General features: G+C 37.5%; 3 protein-coding genes across 6 annotated transcripts in view; 1 reads left to right on the top strand and 2 right to left on the bottom strand.

The window, feature by feature from the left end:
- LOC122086650 (pectin acetylesterase 5-like) overlaps nt 1-7,039 on the bottom strand; it is a 10,554-nt gene extending 3,515 nt beyond the window's left edge. Inside the window, exons 1-8 of one of the 3 annotated variants that reach the window (XM_042655608.1) lie at nt 7,021-7,039; nt 6,819-6,899; nt 6,418-6,653; nt 6,164-6,246; nt 5,670-5,799; nt 1,868-1,947; nt 1,651-1,740; nt 649-773 (exon numbers count right to left, since the gene is read on the bottom strand). In XM_042655608.1, coding sequence (XP_042511542.1) covers nt 649-773; nt 1,651-1,740; nt 1,868-1,947; nt 5,670-5,799; nt 6,164-6,246; nt 6,418-6,640 — 731 coding nt within the window. In that variant the 5' untranslated portion in view covers nt 6,641-6,653; nt 6,819-6,899; nt 7,021-7,039. The other 2 variants (XM_042655609.1, XM_042655607.1) reach the window with 2 other exon arrangements.
- Nucleotides 7,040-8,811: 1,772 nt separating this feature from the next.
- Nucleotides 8,812-10,667, top strand: LOC122086095 (epsin-3-like). Its single transcript, XM_042654803.1, has 4 exons — nt 8,812-9,357; nt 9,475-9,597; nt 9,725-9,886; nt 9,961-10,667. The coding sequence occupies exons 1-4, from the start codon at nt 9,194-9,196 to the stop codon at nt 10,466-10,468; spliced, it is 957 nt and encodes a 318-aa protein (XP_042510737.1). The 5' UTR covers nt 8,812-9,193; the 3' UTR covers nt 10,469-10,667.
- Nucleotides 10,668-12,279: 1,612 nt separating this feature from the next.
- LOC122086690 (U-box domain-containing protein 33-like) lies at nt 12,280-21,808 on the bottom strand. Of its 2 annotated transcripts, XM_042655677.1 has the most exons (8): nt 21,435-21,808; nt 20,979-21,097; nt 19,352-19,461; nt 15,291-15,828; nt 14,172-14,723; nt 12,971-13,693; nt 12,837-12,888; nt 12,453-12,703 (listed from the first exon to the last, which is right to left on the bottom strand). In XM_042655677.1, the coding sequence occupies exons 1-8, from the start codon at nt 21,739-21,741 to the stop codon at nt 12,690-12,692; spliced, it is 2,415 nt and encodes an 804-aa protein (XP_042511611.1). In that variant the 5' UTR covers nt 21,742-21,808; the 3' UTR covers nt 12,453-12,689. The 2 variants fall into 2 exon arrangements, with proteins under 2 accessions (XP_042511610.1, XP_042511611.1); XM_042655676.1 differs by lacking the exon at nt 12,837-12,888 and having other exon boundaries at nt 12,280-12,703; nt 21,435-21,806.
- Nucleotides 21,809-23,684: the final 1,876 nt, after the last annotated feature.

Below are 23,684 nucleotides of genomic sequence, written 5' to 3'. Positions count from 1 at the left end.
AAAAAAAAAAAAAGAAGAAGAAGAAGAAGAAGAAGAAGAAGAAGAAGAAGAAGAAGCTTCAGTAAGATTGGGAGTTTTATGCACGTCTCTTTCTAATTAATTGGAGTTTTCCGTTTTCATAGGAGTGTTAGTCAGGGGAGCGACTTAATTCTTGTGACACAGGACATGTACAATGGTCTGATGCATTGACAATCTCGACATCTCTCATATCCCTAGGATCAGTACCCACGATTCAGTAGGTCTTATCTCAGAAATTGGATGGGTAAAATTCAACATGATCTGATTATTATCAACCATATGATCCGCAATCTAGTTATTATAATTTACTGAACATTTTCAAGACCATCCTATGAATAATGTGAAAATAATTATGGCATTATAATATGTTTACAAAAGCTTCCACAAAGAGGAAATACTGCATATATAATAGACGTACACATCAAGGAAAAATAACTATGAATAATGTGAAAATAATTATGGCATTATAATATGTTTACAAAAGCTTCCACAAAGAGGAAATACTGCATATATAATAGACGTACACATCAAGGAAAAATAACTATGAATAATGTGAAAATAATTATGGCATTATAATATGTTTACAAAAGCTTCCACAAAGAGGAAATACTGCATATATAATAGACGTACACATCAAGGAAAAATCCTGCATCTGAAACACACTTGACTATAGCATCCTTCGGCAACAGTTCCCGGAAATCATCACAGTGTATAAGAGTTGCCAGCCCACCAGCAGAGCATCCTGAAAGAATAGCCTGTCAAGAAATAAACTATGTTAGCAAAAACTTTTCATTCCCAATTGTTGTTTACATTCAGAAAAGTTTCAATAATAGGAAGAGAACCATTGCTTTCTTTCAACTATGGTTTCTTCATTAAGAAAAAAAACCTTTCAAGAAGAAAAGCTATCTGTGCAAGATAATTCAAAGGTAAACAGGAGGTTGAGAGGAATTGGCTTGCAGCTTATAGATTCCTAGCTATGTCATGACAATTACAGAACAGGTCTTGAGTGGGACACTATTTCAGCCTTTCATTAAATCCTACATACACATAACTTCATTAAACATGATGGAGACAATGTCAATTTTATCTCACCCAACAGACAAAAGTAGTCATTTGATTACCCATCTTGGTATCCTACTCTAGAACTAAAAGACTGTTGGGGACAATGTCAATTTTATCTCATCCCAACAAACAAAAATAGTCTTTTGATAACCGATCTTGGTATTCCTACTCTACTGTTGGGATTTTAGCAGCTCGAAGTTTGGTATACTGGATATAAGCAGTGCCACTCAACAACTAGACCCCCTTATTGCAGTTTATGCACATCTTTTTATTTGGTTTAGTTCGATTGCCAAGGGCATAACAGGGGGTGCCTGGAGTAAACACTGGGTTGAAAATAAAAACTATGAATTGGAATAAGAAATGATAGAAAATAAAAAGGCAAGCTTTTGACTCCAAGGTCATTTCCATAATGCATCTAAGTCGAAGCATAAGCAGCCAAAGTCCAGTTGTAAATCACTATATAGATGTCCTGAAAGTTGCTTTAACATGTGAAATTGTAATCTTTGTTTCCTTTGGCATACAGAAAAGAACTTGGGAAAGAGAATACATCATTTCTATTATGGAAGAGACCTGGCTAGTGTGAGCTAATCCTATTGAAAGGAGTTCATCCATTATTGCTTCCCAGATGATCTGACCTCTAAAGAAAAGCTTTGTTCCATTCTGCACCACAAGAAAGCATAGAAGTATAATTAACCAAAAGTTATTTTCATTTAATCGTTAGTTATCAAGGAACAGAAGAATTTCGATAACAATAACCAAATAGATTAAGGTGAAGATCACCCCTTACCTTAAATTCCTTTTCTGGATTTCCAGAGAAAGAAGCACCGTCACAATATCGTATTTTGACTTTGTTCCAGTTGAAGAATTCTGAAGGTCACAATAAATGTTAAATCTATGAAATCCTTATGCATTAGACATGAACATATGTAGGAGATCATCAGACACAAGCATTGCATACGCCTAAATGAATCTTCACAATGCTGGGTCCATTGTCTTGGAATCAGATATCAAAGGGAAAAAATGCAACTTACGAAAGCAAGAAACATAGACACCTGATTAGCCTTCAAAAATTCTATAAGTTCAAAATAAAGTTAAAGGTAAAAAGGAGAAAAAGGTGGTAGAAGCTCACGGAAAAAGAAAACATTAGAGGTATAATCTAAAGCCTCAGATTCAAGCAGCAGAATTGTATCAGTTTTCTCAGTTTAGCTACATCTAGCTTAGTTTGGTCACCTGCTAGCTGTTATAAATATTTAATATTTCTTCAGAGGTTCCTTGAACTAATAAAACCAGCTCATCTGATCACAGCATTGATAAGAAAAATCCAGCAAGTCAAATTTATTCATTCCTAATGCATATTATAGTTGTTTTAATTGAATTATGTATATACTAACACTAAATTTTGCATAGAATAGATTAGAATAGAGAAATTATACAACAGTGTATAGCATACACCACCAACCTAGGGGCCAAGTCAAACTATCATTTTTTTTTTTTTTTGGTGTGTGTTTTACACAATCTAAAGTTTCAGGAAATAAATTGGGCCATCTGGGCCTCGAAACTAGCAATCGGAACCAGCGGTTGAAACTCACCAGGTTTCAGTCCAAATTTCGTATTTTAACAAAAAGTATTTCGGCTTCAAGCCAGATCGAAACCTGGTTCCAACCAAAACTTCGAACCTGGGCTACTACTTTACCCACTTTTGAAAGTCATAGCACCAGCAAACTCTAAAACAAAAGTCCAACCCACCCTCCATTCCTATCTCCAAAACTATATCCCCCATGAATTTTTTCATAACCTTCGGCTCTATTATCTCTTTCAATATGTCCATTTAGATCTCCACATATAACAATCTTTTCACCTAGACTAATTCCTTGAACTAATCTATCCATGTGTTCCCAAAATTTTTTTTAGTATATTTAATCCCATTTGAGGTGTGTAAGTAGTACTAATTATATCGATTACCTCTTTTTCTAACATAAGTTTGATGGATATTATCCTATCACCAATTATTTTAACATCTACAACATCATTTTAAAATTTTATTTTCTACTATTCCCACCCCATTCTATTAATTATATCTCTATATACCAAACTTTATAGTCATTTAAGTCTTTACTTTTTTTACCCTTCCACCTAGTCTCTTGTATACAATGACAACTCAGCCTTATCACAACTAAATGGGGTCAGCTACATGGATCCCCCCTCCAATCTGCTCTATTCAAAGCCATAATTGTTACTAATCCTAAGCTATGCACATTTTTCCTCACCCTAGAGTCATTTTAGGCCTACTACCCAAGCTCTTTTAGCTCACTCAATCTGAATCAATCACAACTATGTACTAGAGCATTCAAAGACCTTCGTTGCACAAGTCCATGCCACCTCAAATAACTTTCTCATAGCTTATCATGTATCAGTGCTACTCCTAAATTAGCTCTAATTTCTTCATTCATTATATTCCTTTCAAGTGTGTTACCACTCATCCATCTCAACATCCTCGTCTCAGCTACACTAAATTCATCTATGTGTTGTTTCTTCACTACCCCACATTCAGCTCCGTATATCATTTTTTGTTATAAAATTGTCCTATTAAATTTTCTTTTTAGTTTTAAAAGAATACGTCGATCACACTGTCTATGGACGCACCTGTTCACTTCATCCATCCTATTTTAATTTTGTGCAACATTATCTTTTATTTCTCCTTCTTAATTATGATTGAGCCTTGGTAGTAACTTCCTATCCTCAATTTTTACCACCTCATTTTCAATCTTATTGTTACTAAAGTTACACCCTACATACTGTGATTTTGTTCTACTTATCTTAAAACCTTTTGATTACAAGGTTGATCCATATTTCCAACTTCACATTTATCCCTACTTTTGTTTCATCCAGCAAAACAATATCATCAGAAAAAAAACATAAACCAAGGGATCTGTTCTTGAATGTCTCTAGTCAACTCATTTATGATTAGTGCAAATAAATATGGGCTTAAAGCTGATCCTTGATGAAATTTAATTGAAATTGGGTTCACTACCCTGACCCCCCACAATTCTTACACTAATCATTGCATCATTATACATAGCTTTAAATATGTCCACATATTAATTTGAAAACTTCTCTTCTCTTAACACTTGCCAAATTAACTCTCTAACGACTCTATCATAAGCTTTTTCTAAGTCAATAATGACCATATGATGATCCTTCTTACATTTCCTAAATATTTTTATTAGTCTACAAAGCAAATAGATAGCTTCTATAGTTGATCTTTCTAGCATAAAACTAAATTGGCTATCTGTAATATTAGTTTCTTGTATCAGCCTATCAGGTGGGTTCAATTACTCTCTTCCATATTCCGCAATATTGGTTACCCAGTCTCTCGTATACAACCTACTAATTCTTCTTTTGCTCATTACATCTATCAATTCTGAACTTTTTCCCTTTAAGGTTCCTATGTTCAAGATGCTAATCTAGTCCGATGCTTTTGGTTTAGCTTCTCTACCGACACTTATCCATGATGTGAGAAACCTTGCCCATTTGTTACCACAACCAACCACTGAATTGGTGCATTGTTTACAGGGGATTCCCAAGCTAACCTTTGCTTACCATCCACTACACCTTGATCATAGTGCAAATCATCACTTCTAGGGACATTCTAGCATAAGGTCGAAAATACAAAATTCTACGATCCATGCTAAGGGGTTTGGCTAAAGTTTTTTACAATGCAGACTGTCAACCTAATGCACCAACCCTCCTCCTTTATCCGAGCTTGGTAATGGAAGCATAAAACATTGGAGGAGCTAGATTATAGACTTGAAATATGATTGTGAAAAACAGAAATTATCTTTAGAGGTTAAACCATTTTTCTACCCACATGGGGTGTTGCCCACTTACCCTTGGATTTTTTTTTTTTTTTTCAAGAAAGAAATCCAATAATGCCTTCCTTGACCCAAAATTTGTGGGTTCCATCGGATTGAGATCATCATATTTGAAGTTTATTTCAAAAGAGTAAATACTTTCCATGGATATCTATTTTAGAGGGACGACTGATGGGGCCAACAGGCAGTGACTGCTCATACACATACCAGGTTTTATTGTTAGTATCAAAACAACACACACACACACACACACAAAAAAAATTGGTTTGCTAGAATATTATTCTTTGGCCTATGGCAAAGTCATTACTAATTTAAGAAGGCAAAAAAGAAAATAAATTCTCCCTCAAATATCGGATTAAATGGTTCCAACCCTCCCCTCTCCCCCCCCCCAAAAAAAAAAAAACAAAGACAAGAAAGACAAGTAATAATTCTGTCGAACATTTCGAGTGATATACTTATCAAAAATGAAAAATTCAAGGGGTATGATTCTTGGTAAATGTCCAATGCAAAAGTGGGTTGACAAATTTCAGACACAACCCGTACATGTCTGATAAATTACTAGCATTTGTCAAGTGAATTAGGTGATACATGACATATAATGTTCAAAACACGTAGCTGAGAAACTAGGCATACGGGGGGAACTTAGAAAGGTATATGTTGTTAAGAAAACTCCACAACCTAAGTTATGTGTAGTATCTGAGGAACATGTACACATACCAGGATTCTGTGAAGCGTCACTGCTTAAAATGCCCGAAAATGGAACTACGCGATCCATGTACTTTGAGGATCCTAATGCCGTCCTTTTACGTGTTGAGCACGATGCGACTGTTTCACACCAACCTCCTCCCTACAAGCATTATTAACAGAAAAAATATACTTTTATCATTGTGAGGGACCATGCACAGGTGACAAAATGTGGTGTCTACAATCATGAATTCATGATTACTAGAAAACGAACTATGATTAGTATAAAACTGCAAAAAATGCAAACAAATAATTCCATCATCCTTCCTAAATAAAGAAAAGATAATTTGGTGGAGGTAGTTAAACCTCGTCTTCCTTTGTTAAGATCCTAACTGGAATTCTAACACAATTCAAGTCAATATAATCAATGAGAAGCATTGTGCTGGCCAAACTTTTGGTCTGACACCATGAGGGAAAACAGTTGACAATCGTACCACTTGCTAATAAGCAAACGGGGATACAGATACCTCCATGTGAAGAAGCCAATTATTAGCACCAGAGCCAAACCCCTTCTGGAAATGGTATCCAGGTGCACTCCCATCTAAACAAACTGCATCAAAGATCATACTAAAAATAAATATCGAACTCAAAATGTTTGGTTGCTACTGAAGGAGTTAATATCAATCACCCAGATGGAAATGCTTCATGCCTTAATGAAAGAAAGAGAAATCAATTAATAACTCAAAAAATGCAGTGGAATAGAAAAATCTCTTTTCTTTACCTGCTCCTTTCTCCCTGGCATGACTTAACAATGTCAAATCGACAAGAGCGGGATCGGGATTGAAAAATCGGTTTAAACTCGAATCGGTCTCTTGACTCCAATTGTCGAAGGTGGCTATGAGAACCAGCATGAGAAGTGTGAATCCTGTAGCCGCGATCGCCCAGTCCTTTCTTGCCCATTTTTGCCTCCACCAAGTGAACCCACGAAGCCGAGGGTTCGCCATTGAAGTGAAGAACCTATGCAATTACCGATTCGTTCAGAGGCATTGGGTCGAAATAAAAAGAACCCAGAATTGTCAGATGATATTTGCAGAAAAGAAACAAAAATGGTAGAAACCCAATGAACAATTTGGGTCTAAAAGAAAGAAAAAAACCCAGGTGCTAGGTGGAGGATTAACTTACAACAACGAAAGCCGACCCAACAAAAGTGTCTTCCCTTCTCTAATTCTCCGTCTGCTATCAAATAATCAATGCCTGTAACCGCTGCAGTAGAAGTCTTTCTCGTAGGCAAGTAATAGTAGTAAAAGCAGAGCACAAAATTGCGGCAGAGGAAGAAGAAAAAGAAAAAGCGTCGTTGACAAACTAAGGATAGATCTGCACCTACCAGTTGTTGAATTCGAAATCGGGAAGTAGATGGGGTCCAGATGAACCGGAATCGGGCTGATCAGTGAGGAATCGACCAAATCGAGGCAACGTCTCTGCCCTTAACCCTATTCTTTTTAAAACAACATCCATAGCCTTATCCCAAATGGAATCGGCTATATGGGATTCAAAGCAAAGAACAAGTAAAAGCTTCGATGTAAAAATATTGACAGATTATAGTTAATTATAATAATTATCAATTGTCAAATTGACACCACTACAAATCAATCACATGTTTATAACCCTATTTTTTTTACATAGATCATTAAATCGATGAAAGGAATCTATTCACTACTACATTGAAATTATTTGTCCTACAATGGTAGTTTAGGGTTCCCAACATGCGTAATAGGGGTGTCAATCAGTTAGTTCGGTCGATTTCTATCTGGTTGAATCGATTTCAGCATAGGAATGAGGGAGACCAAACCAATCCGATAAAGAATTTCGGTTTTCGATCGATTTCAATCCAATTTGATTTTGTTTCGGTTTATTTTGATTTTTCAATATTGGGTCAATATCGGTTGAAGTCGGTTTGCTATTGAGCTTGAACCATAATGAAATCTTACATTCATAACTTGTAGTGACCAAAGATTAACGAAAACACTTTAAATTTATGGTTAAATCATGGTTTATCATTATAAAGGAAATATAACTAATATTGAAACCAATGGGTAATTAATAACTAAAAAGATAACTAATATTGAAACCACAAATGAACCCTATTATCCAATCATCATTTAACTATCCAACTAATTTTGTATAGTGAATAAGGAAATCAATGGAAGCATTGTTACACTTTACAAATTAATTTATTTATTCATAACCTCATATTCATTGATTTGTAACAATTCCCTTATCATAAAAAACATTTTCACTAATATTACAAGGAATAGATAATCAATTCACCAATTTAAAATCTCATAGTCATTTATCATTTTGTCGGTTTCATTCGGTTTGAACCGGTTGAAACATATCTTAGTCCAAAACCAGTCTAATAAGAATCGGATTAGTTCGGTTTAGGTTTTTTCGATCGATTTTATTGATTTGGACTAGGTTTTGACGTTAGATTTTGACACTACTAAATGCGTAGGGCAATGGAAGAGTATGCGAAAGCATCTTCAGTACACAAAGTGTGGGATCACTGAATCAACATGGTCTTTTTGCACCTATCTCTAGGCGTAGACAACACTAAATCAGGAGAGTTTTTTTTTTTTTACTATAATGAAAAAAAGACGTTTAAAAAGACAACTTGAATTATGTAAATGGTGATAAAATGACCATCTCATCCCTCATGAAAAATAAAAATTCTAACCTATCAATGTTTCTACTAGTGTTTTCATTGACTTACATACTTGAATCTTAGATGCGATGAGGAAATTGATAAGTCAAAATGAGACAATTAATTTTTCCAAGTGACAACTAAAGAAAAGGACATGATTCCATTGGTGTCACCCATGGTGTCACAAGTTAGAAAAAGTCAGCATTCAACAAGGTGCACGTTGTATTAGGCGACTTCAGCTTCATAGAGATAATTGGATAAATTTTTAGTTTTTTTGTTGGATAAAAATATTCAGTGTCTCGAGCCTTAGTTTAAAAACAGGGAATCGGAACTCAGATCGGATTTGAATCCGCATTGGAATCAATGTTAATGTCTATGGTTAGCGCACAGTTGAGCCGATTCTTACCGATTCTAATCCACTGCTCTAAATCCGATTCTGGGTTATTAAACTCTGACCCCATCCAGCATTCCTGGGCCAGGAAGAAGAAAGACAAAAAACCCAGTTGAAAAATTCAAAATGAGCTTCTGAAATCTGAACTACCCACCCAGGGCGCTTTGATTGCAGCTTCTAACTTTGATTTTCTCTTTTTGAAATCATCCTTCCAATACCTAAATCTTCACTTCCCCACAGATCAATTTTTGTTCTTCTTTTGACTTTGAATCTTTTTAACTTTACCCATTTAGTTGTTTTGATTGATTGTTCTTACCTCTGTGTTTTTTCTTATTACGTCTGCATTTCCAACTTTGAGAGGGTGGGTGATGTTTGCAGCAACACAAGGAGTAGTTGTGTTTCCTGCTTACGCCAATTAGAAGTTAGCACATCTCATTCATCTATCACAGTCGGTAAATCTTAGACATGCCAATCCTTGGAACAAGAGCGACGACGATCTTCATTACCACCGCTAACAACATGGGTACCCCTTCTTCCTTCCATGAGTTCAAGAAGCAAGCTTCTTTCTTCCTTAAAGAGAAGATCAAGACGGCACGGTTGGCTTTGACTGATGTTACCCCAGCACAACTGTAAGTTTTTATTCTTCTTCTTCTGTGAATGGTTTTGATCTTTGTCATCATCGATCTTCCTTTTTTTTTCCCTCCCCTGTTTGATCGTGAAATACCCTTTTGGGTTTGATTTGAAAGTTTGACAGAAGAAGCCACGAACGAGAATCCATGGTCTCCTGACACAAAAACAATGGGTTTGATATCGAGGGCTGCTTTCGAAATCGATGATTATTGGAGAATTGTGGATATTCTGCACAAAAGGTTCCTGGATTTCCTAACATTTTCTCTGTTCATCTATTTGGTATTTCTATTTTCTTCTCAAAAAAATTCCCAACGTTAAGGAAGTGGGGGTGGGGGGATAAACTCTCTTTATTTTCTCTATTTTCAGGTTGTCCAGATTTGATAGAAATAATTGGAGAATCTCCTACAAAGCTTTGATCTTACTGGAACACCTTTTGACCCACGGACCGGGGAGTATTGCGGAGGAGTTTGAGACTGATAAAGATATTATTCGGGAAATGGAGAGCTTCCAATATATTGATGAGAGAGGGTCTGTACTCTAATCTTAAAATTCTCTGTATTCCTTTTCTGGGTTTTGTTGTATTGATTGTATTGTATTTACAGATTCAACTGGGGCCTCACTGTGAGGAACAAATCCGAGAGGGTATTAAAGCTTCTGGAAAAGGGGCCACTTCTGAAAGAAGAGAGGGATCGAGCTCGCAAGCTAACCCGTGGCATTGAAGGGTTTGGCAGCTTCAGCCATCGCCCTTCCTCAACTGAAGCAACAAGCTTCAGAGACTCATCCATGAAAACGTATGGGAGGAGCCATTCAGAGTATAACGATCGTGGGGATTCTGATCATGGGGATTCTGATCTGTTCTCCTTCCATTATTCTGAGGAAGGTCAGAGAGAGATAAAAAAGAAGCAGATTGACACTGGTCTTGAAGAAAGCAAGGCTCCAACAGAGGAACTTATTCCAGAACTCCAAGAATGGGACTCCAAACGGGAATCAATACCTCTTTTGGATGATCAGAAAGATAAGCTTAAGGTGGGATTTTCCATTGAAGAAGATCATCCATTCATCAGTTCTGAACTACAGAGTTCCAGAAATAAAATCTTACAAGAAGGTTGAGCTGTAGCTAGAGTTTCTGAAACCAGCAAGTGGGAGAGACACCTTGTCTGCGGGTTACTTACAGTTGATTCATGGGTTTGAATCAATTGATCAGTTTCTTTATGTTGTGTGTTAATGAGAAAGCAGAGATACTGTATGTATTAAAGTTGTACTTTTGATTACAAGAAGTTCATCAGTGGAAATTCTGTTTTGTGTGCCACAGAGGGAACTGGAAGAAAGTTTCAGAACAAGACCTCATGATCTATATTCTGGTCTAGTAGTAGGAGAAGATGAAGAATGAAAATTCATGCATTACACGAGAGTAATCTCATCTGGATTGGCATCTTTCTGTTCAGTTGAATCAGTTTAAGTGGTTGTAAGTCTCCTGTAGAAAGTAGAATCATATTCACTTTAAGCTCTAAAATCAGCTATATATACTCAATGAGGAACATCTCACAACCTAAACCTTGAATTGGTGAAACATCTGTGTGTTTTCTTCTAGTTGATTTTGTTAATAAAGTAATCCTAAATATTCCAAAGGAGTAAAAGAATTTCTTTTCCATTGAAACCACAAAATGTATCTAGCTCATACATGTTACAGAAAGGGAAATAGTTTCAGTTTCTATGTGCAGGAACAAGAAAAAGTAATTTCCATTGAAAAGTAAAATTATTACAGAAATGTTTCAATTTCTTTCCAACATTTCTAACCTAAAACCAAACATCAAGCCTGCAACAAATTCGTGAATGGGTGGTGATTAATCAAGGGGTTCTGGTATGATTAATCGAGGGGTTATTCATGCAATAAACTGAATCAAGCTTATGAATATTTTATTTTCAAAGAAAGAGTTTAATCTAATTGAAAATTTTACAAAAAAATAAGTGGACAGATACACTTAAATGTGCCACTTGGAAGAGTGATTCAACCATTCTAACCGTTAGATATGTAAAGAATAATCTAGATTTGTTATGTTTAAAACTCAAACTCCAATTTTAGTCATTTAAATTTACCTTCTCAAGTATGTCTCTCTCTTGGTCATCAAAACATCCACATGTACAATTTTAGAAAGTTTAGCACAAACTTTACATGAACAAGAGATATTAAGGCGTTCACAAAATTTTAAATCTCCATCTAAGATCTGACATACCATACAGTGTGATAGAAAAATAGGCACCTTTGCTTTATTAAAAATGGGAAAAATAGTTTTGTGAGAGTCTAGCCTTACATTCAGAATGATTTGAAATGATTGACCAACCCCATGAAATGAAAATGACCTCTTTCCCATATGCTGCCATTGACTCCCAAACATGCACAAGAATCACGCTCCTCCACAGGAAAAACTTCTCCATTTATTTTTTTTTATCTTTTGCGACATGCTGCAAGCCTTGGCCAGCGTGAATATTGGGTTAAGTTCCTCATTAGCCCCACCCTTGCGTTATGCGTTATCTGATGACACAAGGGATGAATCTCCTGGTCAAGAAGATTCTACGGCTATCGCCCATTCTGGAAAGCTGCACCCTTCCCGCCTTCTTTTCGCAATGTTTGGAAAATAAGAAAGAGGGAATCTAAAAAAGACACAGAAAAACTCATGCTTTGGTCTCTTTATATTTTCTTTACTTTGCTATCCATTTCTTACATTCCAAACATATATAGCCTGTCATTCCTCCAAAATCCTAGGTTAGATACACCACTACATTTAATTATATCATCAAATTCACAGATTTTATTTAATTTAACACTGCAAATGGGTCTCCAAACATCTCACAATCAAGAATTTCAATCAGATCTTATTACTTAGCCAATGACTCTATATGATATGAGACTCTCTTGCACATCACCCAAATTATAGATGCTCTTTCTGCAAAATCAATTTGCACATTATCATCCCGCCCTGAAAAATTTATACAAGAGGGGCTGTCCATGAAGTTGGCTTCATGATTGAACTGTTTCCTATCATCTGATCCTAACACTTTCCCACTTCTCATACAATACATGCCCACATACATATACAAAATAAAACATACATACAAGCTCATATATGCACATTACAGTAGCTACATGGAGTTAAAAGGATATCATGACTGCCAGAGCCAGTCCTGTATAGCACATCGAAGCACATGATTTGGAGTAAGATGCAAGTGGTTCAGCTTTAAATTGGTCATTGGAGAAGTATCATGTCCATCTTCCAACCATCCTCGAATGGCCTCGCCTTCATAGGTAAAGCCATCTGCTGCCACATAAGGATCATTCATTATCTCCTGCAAGCACAAGGTTGCTGTGTGAGCAGTAAGAACAATAGGCATAACATGACAACTTGATTCTTAAAAGTAATTGTTATTTTCTGAGAGATTAAATTCTTCAAAAGTTATAGGCAACAAGGAGACTTCATACTACTGGAGGACTTCCACCCTATTGGCTTCGGGGCTATGATTTTTTGCTTGTACTGCACACATTAGTTACCACAATCAAAGCCATGAAATCTTGGGCCTAGTCTTTGCAATGCAAGAAGGTTATAAACCACTCACCCTAAGTATTGGACACAAGAAATAAGAAGGCACAGGCAGCTCTTCGGGAACATGTAACTGATCAAGCTCCCGCACCATAGCTGCTGTCAGCTCTGGCCTATCACGACTGTTTAATTCACAGCATTGTAAGCCCACATCCACCAGTCGCTCTGCCAGACATGTAGGCCATTCTCCAGCAGACGTGTCCAAAATCGATGTCAGCTTCCCAGACAACACAGCCCGACGCACCTCATTGGTTAGCCCCACCGGAGGCCTACCAGTGAGTAGCTGTAGAATAATGATCCCAAAGGAGTATATATCAGACTTTGGTGTCAGATTTCCATTCCGCTGCAACTCTGGATCTGTATATGGGAATGCACTCTTTGGCTCTGTATTACTGTGGAAACTTGGAAAATCAACACTTTCCTCGGAGACAAGCCTGCAAATCCCAAAATCTCCAATTTTGCAGTTAAAACATGAATCAAGCAGGATGTTTTCAGGTTTCAGATCCCCATGGATGATTTTTTCAGGTTTTGAGGAGTGCAAGAAGAGGAGGGCACTTGATATTTTGGCAGCAATTCGTGTCCGGGTCTTCCAAGTCAACGGAGGAGTGTTTCGTTTCCGGAAGAGGTGATCTTGGAGGCTCCCATTTGGCAAATACTCATATACAAGGGACCAGGCTTCTGAGCATGCACCAATCAAATCCACTAAATTAGGATGTTGTAGTTTGCTAAGAACTAGAACCTGCAAGCATGAAGACATGATACTTCAGAGATCGTGGCAACAAGAGGGGCACTTTGATATACAGTTGTAATGCACAATCTCATGCATAAATATTTCTTATTCTGGTAAATATACTAGGGGAGAGTACAGGATCAGGAAAGGAGAACCATAAACTCAATTTCTATGGTAGAAATTGAATGTATGCTGGAGAGTCAGATCCAATCATTCGATCATCACATTGTCCAAGACTACTGGAAAAGTTATCATGACTGGTTGAGGAAGGTTTTAGAGACCTGAAATTTGGTTAATACCCTGTAGCCCCTATGGTATCTGTCAAACGTTTAAAACCCAAAAAAAATGCATATTGGCACATAGTAGCTAGGGCATGGAGAAGGCAGGAGAAATTATTTTCTAGTCCCACATGGAGTACTTCTCATAAATGTACCTTTTTTTTTTTTTGGGTGGGGTGTTGGGAATAGAGATAGAGAGAGCAGTTCACCTCTTGCTGAAACTCTGATTGGCATTGAATGTTATATGGATGCAACTTCTTTACAGCTACACTTTGGTTAAAAATCTCTCCCTTGTAAACACATCCATAACCTCCCTCCCCAATCTTAAAGCTCTCTGAAAAGTCACATGTTGCAGTCTGCAGATCTGATAAAGTAAATTCTGTGAACTCGTGGGATTCATTGCAAAACTGTATGAACCTGTCACAGTTAGGTACCCCAGTATGTCCACGACTTCTACACTGTTCCAGTTGACACATGGCTTCCTCTTTTTGCTGTTGTAGCTTGTCCCTTTCATCCTGGAGAGTTGCAAGGGATTCTTGGATGAACTTCAACTCTCCAGCAGCTTCTTCCCGCCGATGAGTTGACCGCCGGAGATGAATATCAAGTACAGATACATTTGTCATCATCTTCTGTAGGTCTCTAGTTACTTCTTCTCTTTGCTCCAAGAGCTTTTGTTGTTGCTGTCTAGTAATTCTTAGTATGTCTTCAACTTCCTCTCGAAGCTTAGATTCACGTGCACAGGCAGCATCAAATACCTTGACCTAGTAGGTGAAGGGAAGGAGATTACAGAGAGGAATATAAATAACACCTTAGAACAATTAAAAAATGACACAGAGGTCAAATATTTTAAAAACTTCATGGAAGTTTCATTTGAAATATCGCGAGAAAGGGTGAACCCAGTGCACAAGGCTCCCACCATGGCAGGGACGCAGGGTCTGGGGAGGGTCATAGTGTATGCAGCCCCCGCTTCGAGAAGAGGCTGTTTCCTGCAGAGTGGGGATAAGGCTGAAACTTAAAAAGAATTTGCAGGATATTATTTAATGAGATATTCACATTCTGAATTTCAATAAATTTTCATTTTCACAGGAAAGTTTTTGTAAAGACACCACCCCCCCCCCCCAAAAAAAAAAAAGAAAAAGAAAGAGAAAAAAAGGGAAGGGGGGGTGGGGTGGGGGAAGAAAAAACCAATACTGGCAAGAAGAAAGTAAAAGAAGCTCCACCAATAACTTTCCTCCTCAGAATGTTCCAAAGAAGACATGAAAGTTGTGATTACAGAATCTCTAAAAATTCTCTGAAAACAAAGCAAAGAAAAGCAGTTAATTTTCTACCTTGTTAATTGCTTCAAAAGCTTCTGCTTCCAAATTTTTGCACTTCACTAACTCTGCAAATGCTTCACCCTTTAATGTCTCAGCTAGTCTCATCACTTCCTCAAGCTGATTATACAGCATTTCTTCCTCTACCTTAGAGTCAGAATCTGATGGAAACAATCTTTCAGATGACAAAGAATCAAACTGATTGGTGAAACAGGATCCACTGGAAGATGAATCAACTTCCATTTTATCTGGTTCCAAATGGACCTGGTTTCTGACTCCAAAGTAAAGTATACCAGTACTGGAAGAATCAGTCTGAAGACACGTATTGTTGGATATAAGCTCACCCACAAGATTATGTGACGAACTAGAGATTAAACTTTCAGAAAGTACAGTATCAGGTGGACTAAGAACTGACGGGAAAATAGTCAGGCCTTCAGAAGCCTCCCTTGTCCAGACATGTTTCCTTTTGTACACAAACCATATTTCACAGAATGGAGGAGCATTTTTTGCTGCAAAATTTGCTTTGCTTGAGGTCTTCTTCACCTTCATGCAACTGTATAGCATACATTAGAATTGTCTACTTGCAGAAAGAATGCATCAAACACAAAGATGCAGCACAACGTTTACAGTCTAATAGATTTACAACCACAAGCATCCTTAGTAGGGAAAAAAAAAACCCCAAAGGATCAGGCTACCTTTTTTTTCTTTGGTTGTGGGGGGTAAGAGTGTTTTAGTGTACATAATGCTTAAGACATTTACCAACTTTCTATAAGACAGCCAAAATAAAAACCAAAGCAAATGTATTCGAGTATAAGACCTGTCACTCAACAAGCATCCTTAGTAGGGAAAAAAAAAACCCAAAGGATCAGGCTACCTTTTTTTTCTTTGGTTGTGGGGGGTGAGAGTGTTTTAGTGTACATAATGCTTAAGACATTTACCAACATTCTATAAGACAGCCAAAAAAAAAAAACCAAAGCAAATGTATTCGAGTATAAGACCTATCACTGAACAATGAAGGTGTTTACCAACTTTATATTTATTTTTAGAAAAGGTGATTCACATGTCTGATCACCATGTTGGATCCTCACCATATATAGTGTGTCTCGCCATAGCAGAGTCTAAAACAGAATATATTTTATCCAACTCTGTATGACACTATATTTTTCATGGCGCAAAGGCAAGCTGCCTTGGCAAGGTTATGAGGCTACTGTTATAGTGGTTTGATGATGAGAAAATGGGGGAAGACGGAACGGTTGTGTACACTGGCAAGGACTGTAAACATTTTAAGGAAATAGAAAATACAAGACCAAGGAATCCACTTTAAAGAGGCAGAAAAGACCTTGGGAGGTGAGGGGCATAACATCATTTATGCTAAAATTCACCGAGCCACATGTTTTCTGTAGTTGCTGCCCAGTCAAAGTCCCTAAAAAACTATAATACCATTGTTACTTGTCTCCTCTTAAAACTACTTAACAGAAGTTGACCGGTGAACCTCTCCCAAAGTAGTTGGTCAGCAAAAAGAATGCACAAAATATCTTGTATCGAATTAATAAGAAAACTGCCCCAAGTAACGCAAATCTACACGGAAGAGAGCCAAAACTCCAAAAAGACTTGACTTTGATCTGATTTCTTCTTCCTTCCCCCTTTAAGCTGTTGGACTTCAACCATCTCAGCTTTGAAATTTTCGTCCCTAGCGAACCAAGTGGAGATACACATAATTATATAAACAACCAACTGTTCCCACTTGTGGAAACATGCCTGGAACTTTCTCTTTTCACTCTCAAAGGCAATTATTGTGTTCACATAATGTGATATCGATAAGATTGGAGTCTTTCACACAATTTGATCTGTAGGGATGGCAACTGGTTGGGTTGCTTCTATATGAGTTGGGGCCACTGTGACCACGGACCTAAAACCTATATTTAAACCCACAGAAGGGGATGGGGCAGCACAAAGGGGTATAATTATATTAAGGATGGGGAAAAAGGGAGAAAAAGGAGAAAGTAATCGGGGTAATATGATGATCAAGCTCAAGAATTTGACAACTGCAAGTCATCATAATTCAACTGCTAACTTAAAAGGAAAAAATTAATAGATTGCAACGAAAAATGAGACTAATCAAAAAGTAGGTTGTGTTTCCGTTCAACTAAGACATTTCACAGAGAAAAACAAACTACAATTCATGTCACAAGCAGCATCAGTTTTAGAAATTAAGGAAAAAGATCTAATAGCACAAATAGCTGATAATGGATAGGATAGAGCAAAAGGGGACATGAGAGTGTGTAGGTTGTCCTCCATTTCTCTCTCTCTCTGAATGAAGGTGGAGATACTTGAAAGACAGATTGATGCAGATAAATCACCTACATGGGTTTATTTTATTGGAAATAAGCTTTGGGTTGGGTTATGTATGTGTTGGGACTTTGCCAATGGGGTTTCTTTGTAATATGCACTTTAAGGGGCCTATAACATGGGTAGAGGCCAGGCATACAGGATTAGTTAAGTCAGTGTTCTTATTTTTTTATTTTAATGTTATTGAAGTGTTTTAGTTAAGCTGGATTAGGATTCTATAAGTCCAGTCCTGTTTTGAATCAGTTTCCTAGTCAGTTTATGTTACCTTATTAGTTAAGGTTTGGGTTAGGCCTTTAATGTTGGAGTATGTTTTTTGAACTTCTATACAAGTTTGAAGGGGGCTACAGCCTTGTACACGAATTTGATTAATGAGATTTTGGCTTGAGCCTTTTCTTTACTCTCTGAGATTTCAGATTTGCTGTGAGATGCAGTGTTATGTGGCGGGACTCCATTCGAGGCTACGTAGCATGCTTAGTCGTATCTTCTTCTTCTCTATCAATATTAAAGTACTCCATTGATTTCTGAAATTCCATGTTCTGTCCAACAAATTCAATACAAGTGCATTCAAGACCTCCCCAAGAGAGACCAGGACCAAGACCTGGTACAGACCTGGAGTAATTTTAAATCTCCATATTTTGCCCTTTTTATTTTCCAGATTTATTCTTTTGTTAATTAGTCTTAATCCAACCCTTACATCACCATCAACTTTTGAGAACTTGTTCCTCTATTGAGCTACTACAATCCACCAGAATCCAGTGTTCATCCGAGTCTCTGATTTAAACTAATTAGAGTTCTAGTCTATTCTGATTTAATTTCCAGATTTCACTGTTTTGCTAATTGGTTTAAAATCTGGCCGTTGAATCATTGCAGTCTTTTGGGGATTTGTTAGACAAGCATCAACCTACCTCTGACCAGAATTTGAACTCCATCAGATAAGGTTGACTTTGGACCTTATATTGTTGACTCATTTCTTTTTGGGTTTTACTTGGGATCTAGTTAAAAGGGTTGTGTAATCTGGACCTAGGGTTCATCCTACCTACCCCCATCACAGATTCCTCCACAGTTTCATCTCTTTTATCTCATCATCTCTCAAGGAAAACTGGTACCCTGAGCTCTCCTCTTTCACTCTCCTCTTCTCTCAATGAAAATCCGATACACTGCCATACGCGGTAGATGGGTTCTTTTATGAATTTTCGGAAATCTAGTGAGTGCAGTGAACTCATTGAGTTGGACTGGTCAGCCTGAAACAGACATGCTACAGACCATATCTGACCCAAATCCTTCCAAATCCCCACCCTTATTTATATGATACAGCCATACAGAGACTCCAGCATTAAAGTCGCCTGTCACTTGTAAGATTAGGATTCGATTGCACTGAAATGGAGATTTGAAAATGCCCAGACCAATTAATAATTAGTTAACCTTAATTTTGAACCTAAAGCCTACCACTTAACAATACAGGCCATTACCAATTTGGGCAATTCACATTTGATTAATTTTGAAATCAGAAGAGTTTTCTTATTTGGAAACGATGGGTTCAATCTTTATTTAGGGAGAAAATAAATATATTGTATTCCAGCCTTCAGGTTTCCAGCATATGAAAATCAGAAGTAATTAGTAACATTGCTTGTCCAAGAGCCAAATAAATAAGCAACAGAGCAGATAGAAGACATTAGATCATTTTCTTGCAAACTAAGTAAGATCCAATGAGAAGAGGAAGCTCTTACTTATCTGGCACCACCCCCATAACAAGCTTCCTAATGCTATGTATGTTCACCAGATCAATGATGCCTTTCTTAACTTGTGCAGCTTCAATGGTGATGACTACTGCTTTCACCTGCAAAGTTCCAGCTTGGTAAGAGTTAAACTCAGCAAATAAAAACATCCCAACTAGCAGGAGACACTGAAAGCACTTGAAATGATGATCAACTAAAGAGGTTCAATTATTCTCCAAAAAAAATGATAGGAGTTGGTCCATGGATCCTTCTCAAGGGATCAAATTTCACCACTCCAATCTCAGGTACTTTAATAGGTGAAATTCTAAGTTTAATTGAAACATGGCCACTGCTTTAATTTCTCCCAAATATCCTTAACACCCCACCCCCATAAGGAGGGGGGGGTGAAGAAAGAGAGAAAAATCCGGAATCTAAGTTTTTGCAAAATTACGAAAATACCTCAGCATCATACAACCTGAACTTTTCCAGAATAGCTACTTCTTGAAAATTGAGACCTGCAATATGGACTGCCACTTGGATTGCCACCATCTCTTTTCCAAGGGCATCCAACTTCAGAGGGAAAGGGATGGCAGACTTTGTGGTGTCCTTGCCACTTGCACTGAAGAGTTGCCAAAGAGCTATGAATACCTTCCTCCTGAACAACTCCCAGTTTTCTGCTTTACTTAGTACCTTCAATCGGTGTGGAGCAGTAAGCAGAACATGCAACCCCATAATCCTGAGTTGTAAGGATAATCCTCCTTCCAGGTCCATCTTTCGGAATTTTCCTTGCAGTTTACTCTAGAATTGAGGATCATGAGCATCATCAATTACTATGAGACACCTATTGTACATGTACCACTCAAATTCATATTCATTAATTTGTTTACAAATGTCCTCCCAAATCTCTCTCCAATCATTGTCCATTGTAGATACGCAAACCCAGGTTTTAAACTCAAAGTACTCACAACAGCATTATTTTTCTGATGCCTTGGATTCCAAGAAGTGTGAATTGGTGATCAATTTTACAATTGCAAATTCACCTAGATGCACCAGAGGACTATTCTATGTGCAAATTTTGGTGGTCAGATTACTTTGATCAAAAGGAACATAGATCTGACCAGCCTGGTGTATTTGGGTAGGTGGCACACATTAGATGCATGCACTTGCCTGAGAACAAACTAGTTTCCAAAACTGGTTTGCCACTCGATTCCTGCAATGGTCCATATTCTCTACACACAGCTGTCCACCCACCAATGTAACAAGCAAATGAACCATTGCTCCAGTCAAATATGGTCTCTCTTTTCACTCAGAGTAACCTTCCACTATTAAGTGCGACATCACTTCACCAAAACAGCAGAGCAAGAGATTGGAATGGAGCTGAGCCTAATCGTAGGAAATATTCCTTGTGTAAATCTATACGCCCTAAAATTTCTTCTGCTCTAATTCAGCATGCGGATGGAAATTTTGAAGCCTATATTCTAATAATAGTTAGGGTTTAGGGCCAATTCTTTCCCGAAAGTATACTTTTGGTTCATAAATATCCAAAGATGAATAAAGAGACATATTATGGAGTCCTGCTACATTTACCGCAACCAAACTACAGGTAGAGTGGGATAAGAGTTATCGGAGAGAAGATCACCTGGGCTTTCCGGCAAACGGTCAAGTAATTAAATAGAAGCTTCCTTGTCTGTTCGATCTCCTCTTTTCGAAAAGCAGTTACCATTTCCTCGTTCGCTTGGCTTGCAGGCAGTTTTCCTACTATAGGTACCCATCCCCCAAGAAAATAAGATAATACCGATTGTCAGATTGCCGCTATAAGAATGGGAAATATAGTCTGAAATGAAACAAAAACTGAGGGGAAGGAAGAATACAAGCCATAACAACACAGAGATAATCGCCCTGCAGAGCAAATCTTAACCACACGAAGGAGAAATTAGAGGAACCCTAAAAAGCAAATGATAAAAGGGAGATCGAGAAAGACAGATCATCTCAGAGAAGTCAATTTAAACAAAAAGCCTTGTCACAGCAATCCAAATCATTCCAGATTCCAGAGAGAAGAAATCAGGTTTCAAATCGAAAAAGAAGAAGAACGTACATAGAGTGGGAATGGTGGGAGACGGTTGATGAACATGAATGAGAACGATCTCTCGGCAGCCGAATCGCTGAAAACAAAAATGAAGCAAAGACAAACATTTCTCAACGGACTTCCCAACTGCAACTGTGACTCTGTCACCAACTTCTCCGGTAAATTCCGGCAGCCCAGAATTCTCGGCGGCAACTCCATGATGATGATCGTGGCGACGAGACCCGATAGAGGAAAAGGAAGTCGTCGGAGAACAGAAGCCGTAGGAAAAGTGGTTCCCGGCGAGTTGCAGAGGAGGGGAGGGCGTGAGCAGCTCCATCTTTGGAGTCCCACACGACTCCGTTGTCGATTCAATTCCACTTTCTACCCGTCTAAATATCTCAGCTAATCTTTCTTATTAGTGGTATTTGACTTATCACTTATTACAGTAAAGAGAAACTAGAGTGAGAAAAAAACAATTTTGGACCGTTGGAGTCTGCACTGATAAACCTGTCCGGAAAAAGAATCCCCACGTGGATTTCCACTCCCCTTCTTTGATCAAAACATGTGGGTCCGCAGACTCCGCACTGATATTCTCTCTCCTCTTGAAGATTTTGGGTGCGGTATTGTATCCTATATGTATTAATATCGATGGAGAGGGTACCCTCCCTCTCTTTATCATGGGACCTTGTGAGAGGGTACCCTTTAAGGGATGTAAATGGATTGGATGCAGATTAAATTCGAATTGAATGTGTTTGAATTCAAATATTTTTTGATCGGATTCGGATACCCCTAAATGATTACGGGTGTAAATCAAATTCGGATTTTCAACTATCTATTTACTCTCTAACTTGTGTAATGTAAGCATTCCTCTCCAAAATGAATATAATTTGCTCTTAATCCATCTTTCTAAGTTATTTTAACTATTTTCCTCATTCTCTATAACCTGTTTAAACTTCAAGAATCCTCAAAATCATTAATTGATTATTTAATCAGATCGGATAATTATTTTTCAGATAATTCATATTTTATTCCGAATGCACTTTAACCGAATACGGATACCCCTAAAAGAATATGAATTTGAATTCAGATTTCGACTATCCATTTACATACCTAATACCCCTCTCTCTCTTGATCTCTCGAAATTATCTCATTCATTCATTCCCCTATGTCGCTTGCTCATAAGAACATCTTTTGAAAAATAATTTTTAGGGTAAAATTCTCCCTTACAACCAATGTGTCATATGCTCTCTCACATATTTTTTTATTATTATTATTATTTAGTCTCTTCTCATTCGACCATATGGACCAATACGAATGATATTATTTCTTGTATTGCCATTGGTATGACACTGGAGATTTTTTTGTCCCTCTTTTTAATTTATGGGCACCGGGTTTCCATAAAGGTGGTGTAAGAAGGAATTTGCATGTTACATGAATGATGGTTCACAGAAAATGATATAATACATATGGTTATATGTGATTCACATTGGTCTATACAATTAGAATAGAAGGACCGTGTCAATGTGGGCCTCATTTTTTATATTATGAGCAGCCTGTCAATCTTTTTCCTTTAATTTATTTAAGAGAAATAGTTTTTTTAATTTGTCCTAGATTGTGAAATGCTCCTCCTTCAAATAAAGGGTCAGAATGTCTTTTCACATTAAAAGGAGAGAGAGAGAGAGAGAAAGAGAGAGAGGGAGAGAGAGAGAGAGAGAATATGGAACACTAGCTTAGATCACCCTCTCATACAAATTTGTTTTCCATCTATATGATAATAGGGACAAAAACTTCTATATGAGAGCGATCCTTACACCACATATAAGAACGTAAAATGACAATTGTACCCTTATTTAACGTGTCATTATCTAGGTGCAACGGCCACTCTCAAACAAAAAATACTTGTCCATAATAATAATAATAATAAGGGGAATTTATAGCGCCACCCCCTGGAGAATGCCATAGTTGTAAGACCACCCGCTCTGTTTCACCAAATTAGACTCAAACCCGCTACTATTAGTCACTGTTAAGGAATGCTATGAAATGACATTTTTGCCCTTATAAGTAAAACACAATGGAGGATCATAATTGGAATAAACCATGGAGGATGATGATCTGTTTGAGATTAATTTGAAGGTGGTTGAGGAGATCCCTCCACCATATTATTGGAAATTTTTCATAACCACCACAGATAGCACCCTCTTCGCTAATTGCCTCATACCCATTTCGGATGTTTGTAATGCTATTCCGATTATTCCCATAGGAACACCAACATCGACAATA

The sequence above is a fragment of the Macadamia integrifolia genome, chromosome 8 (assembly GCF_013358625.1).
Source record: "Macadamia integrifolia cultivar HAES 741 chromosome 8, SCU_Mint_v3, whole genome shotgun sequence".
Classification (NCBI taxonomy): Eukaryota; Viridiplantae; Streptophyta; class Magnoliopsida; order Proteales; family Proteaceae; genus Macadamia; species Macadamia integrifolia.
The sequence above is the reverse complement of the archived record's forward strand: the minus strand, read 5'-3'. Positions and strand labels throughout refer to the sequence as shown.

Bases quoted from the DNA above. Each gene is read 5' to 3' on its own strand.
- LOC122086095 (XM_042654803.1), top strand. From the start codon at position 9,194: ATGCCAATCCTTGGAACAAGAGCGACGACGATCTTCATTACCACCGCT. The intron at 9,358-9,474 runs GTAAGTTTTTAT...TTGATTTGAAAG, and splicing joins GATGTTACCCCAGCACAACT to TTTGACAGAAGAAGCCACGA. The intron at 9,598-9,724 runs GTTCCTGGATTT...CTCTATTTTCAG, and splicing joins GTGGATATTCTGCACAAAAG to GTTGTCCAGATTTGATAGAA.
- LOC122086690 (XM_042655676.1), bottom strand. From the start codon at position 21,741: ATGGAGCTGCTCACGCCCTCCCCTCCTCTGCAACTCGCCGGGAACCAC. The intron at 13,694-14,171 runs GTGAACTGCTCT...TCATGCTTGCAG, and splicing joins AATCAGAGTTTCAGCAAGAG to GTTCTAGTTCTTAGCAAACT. The intron at 12,704-12,970 runs GTGAGTGGTTTA...TTGTGCTTGCAG, and splicing joins TCTTGTGTCCAATACTTAGG to GAGATAATGAATGATCCTTA.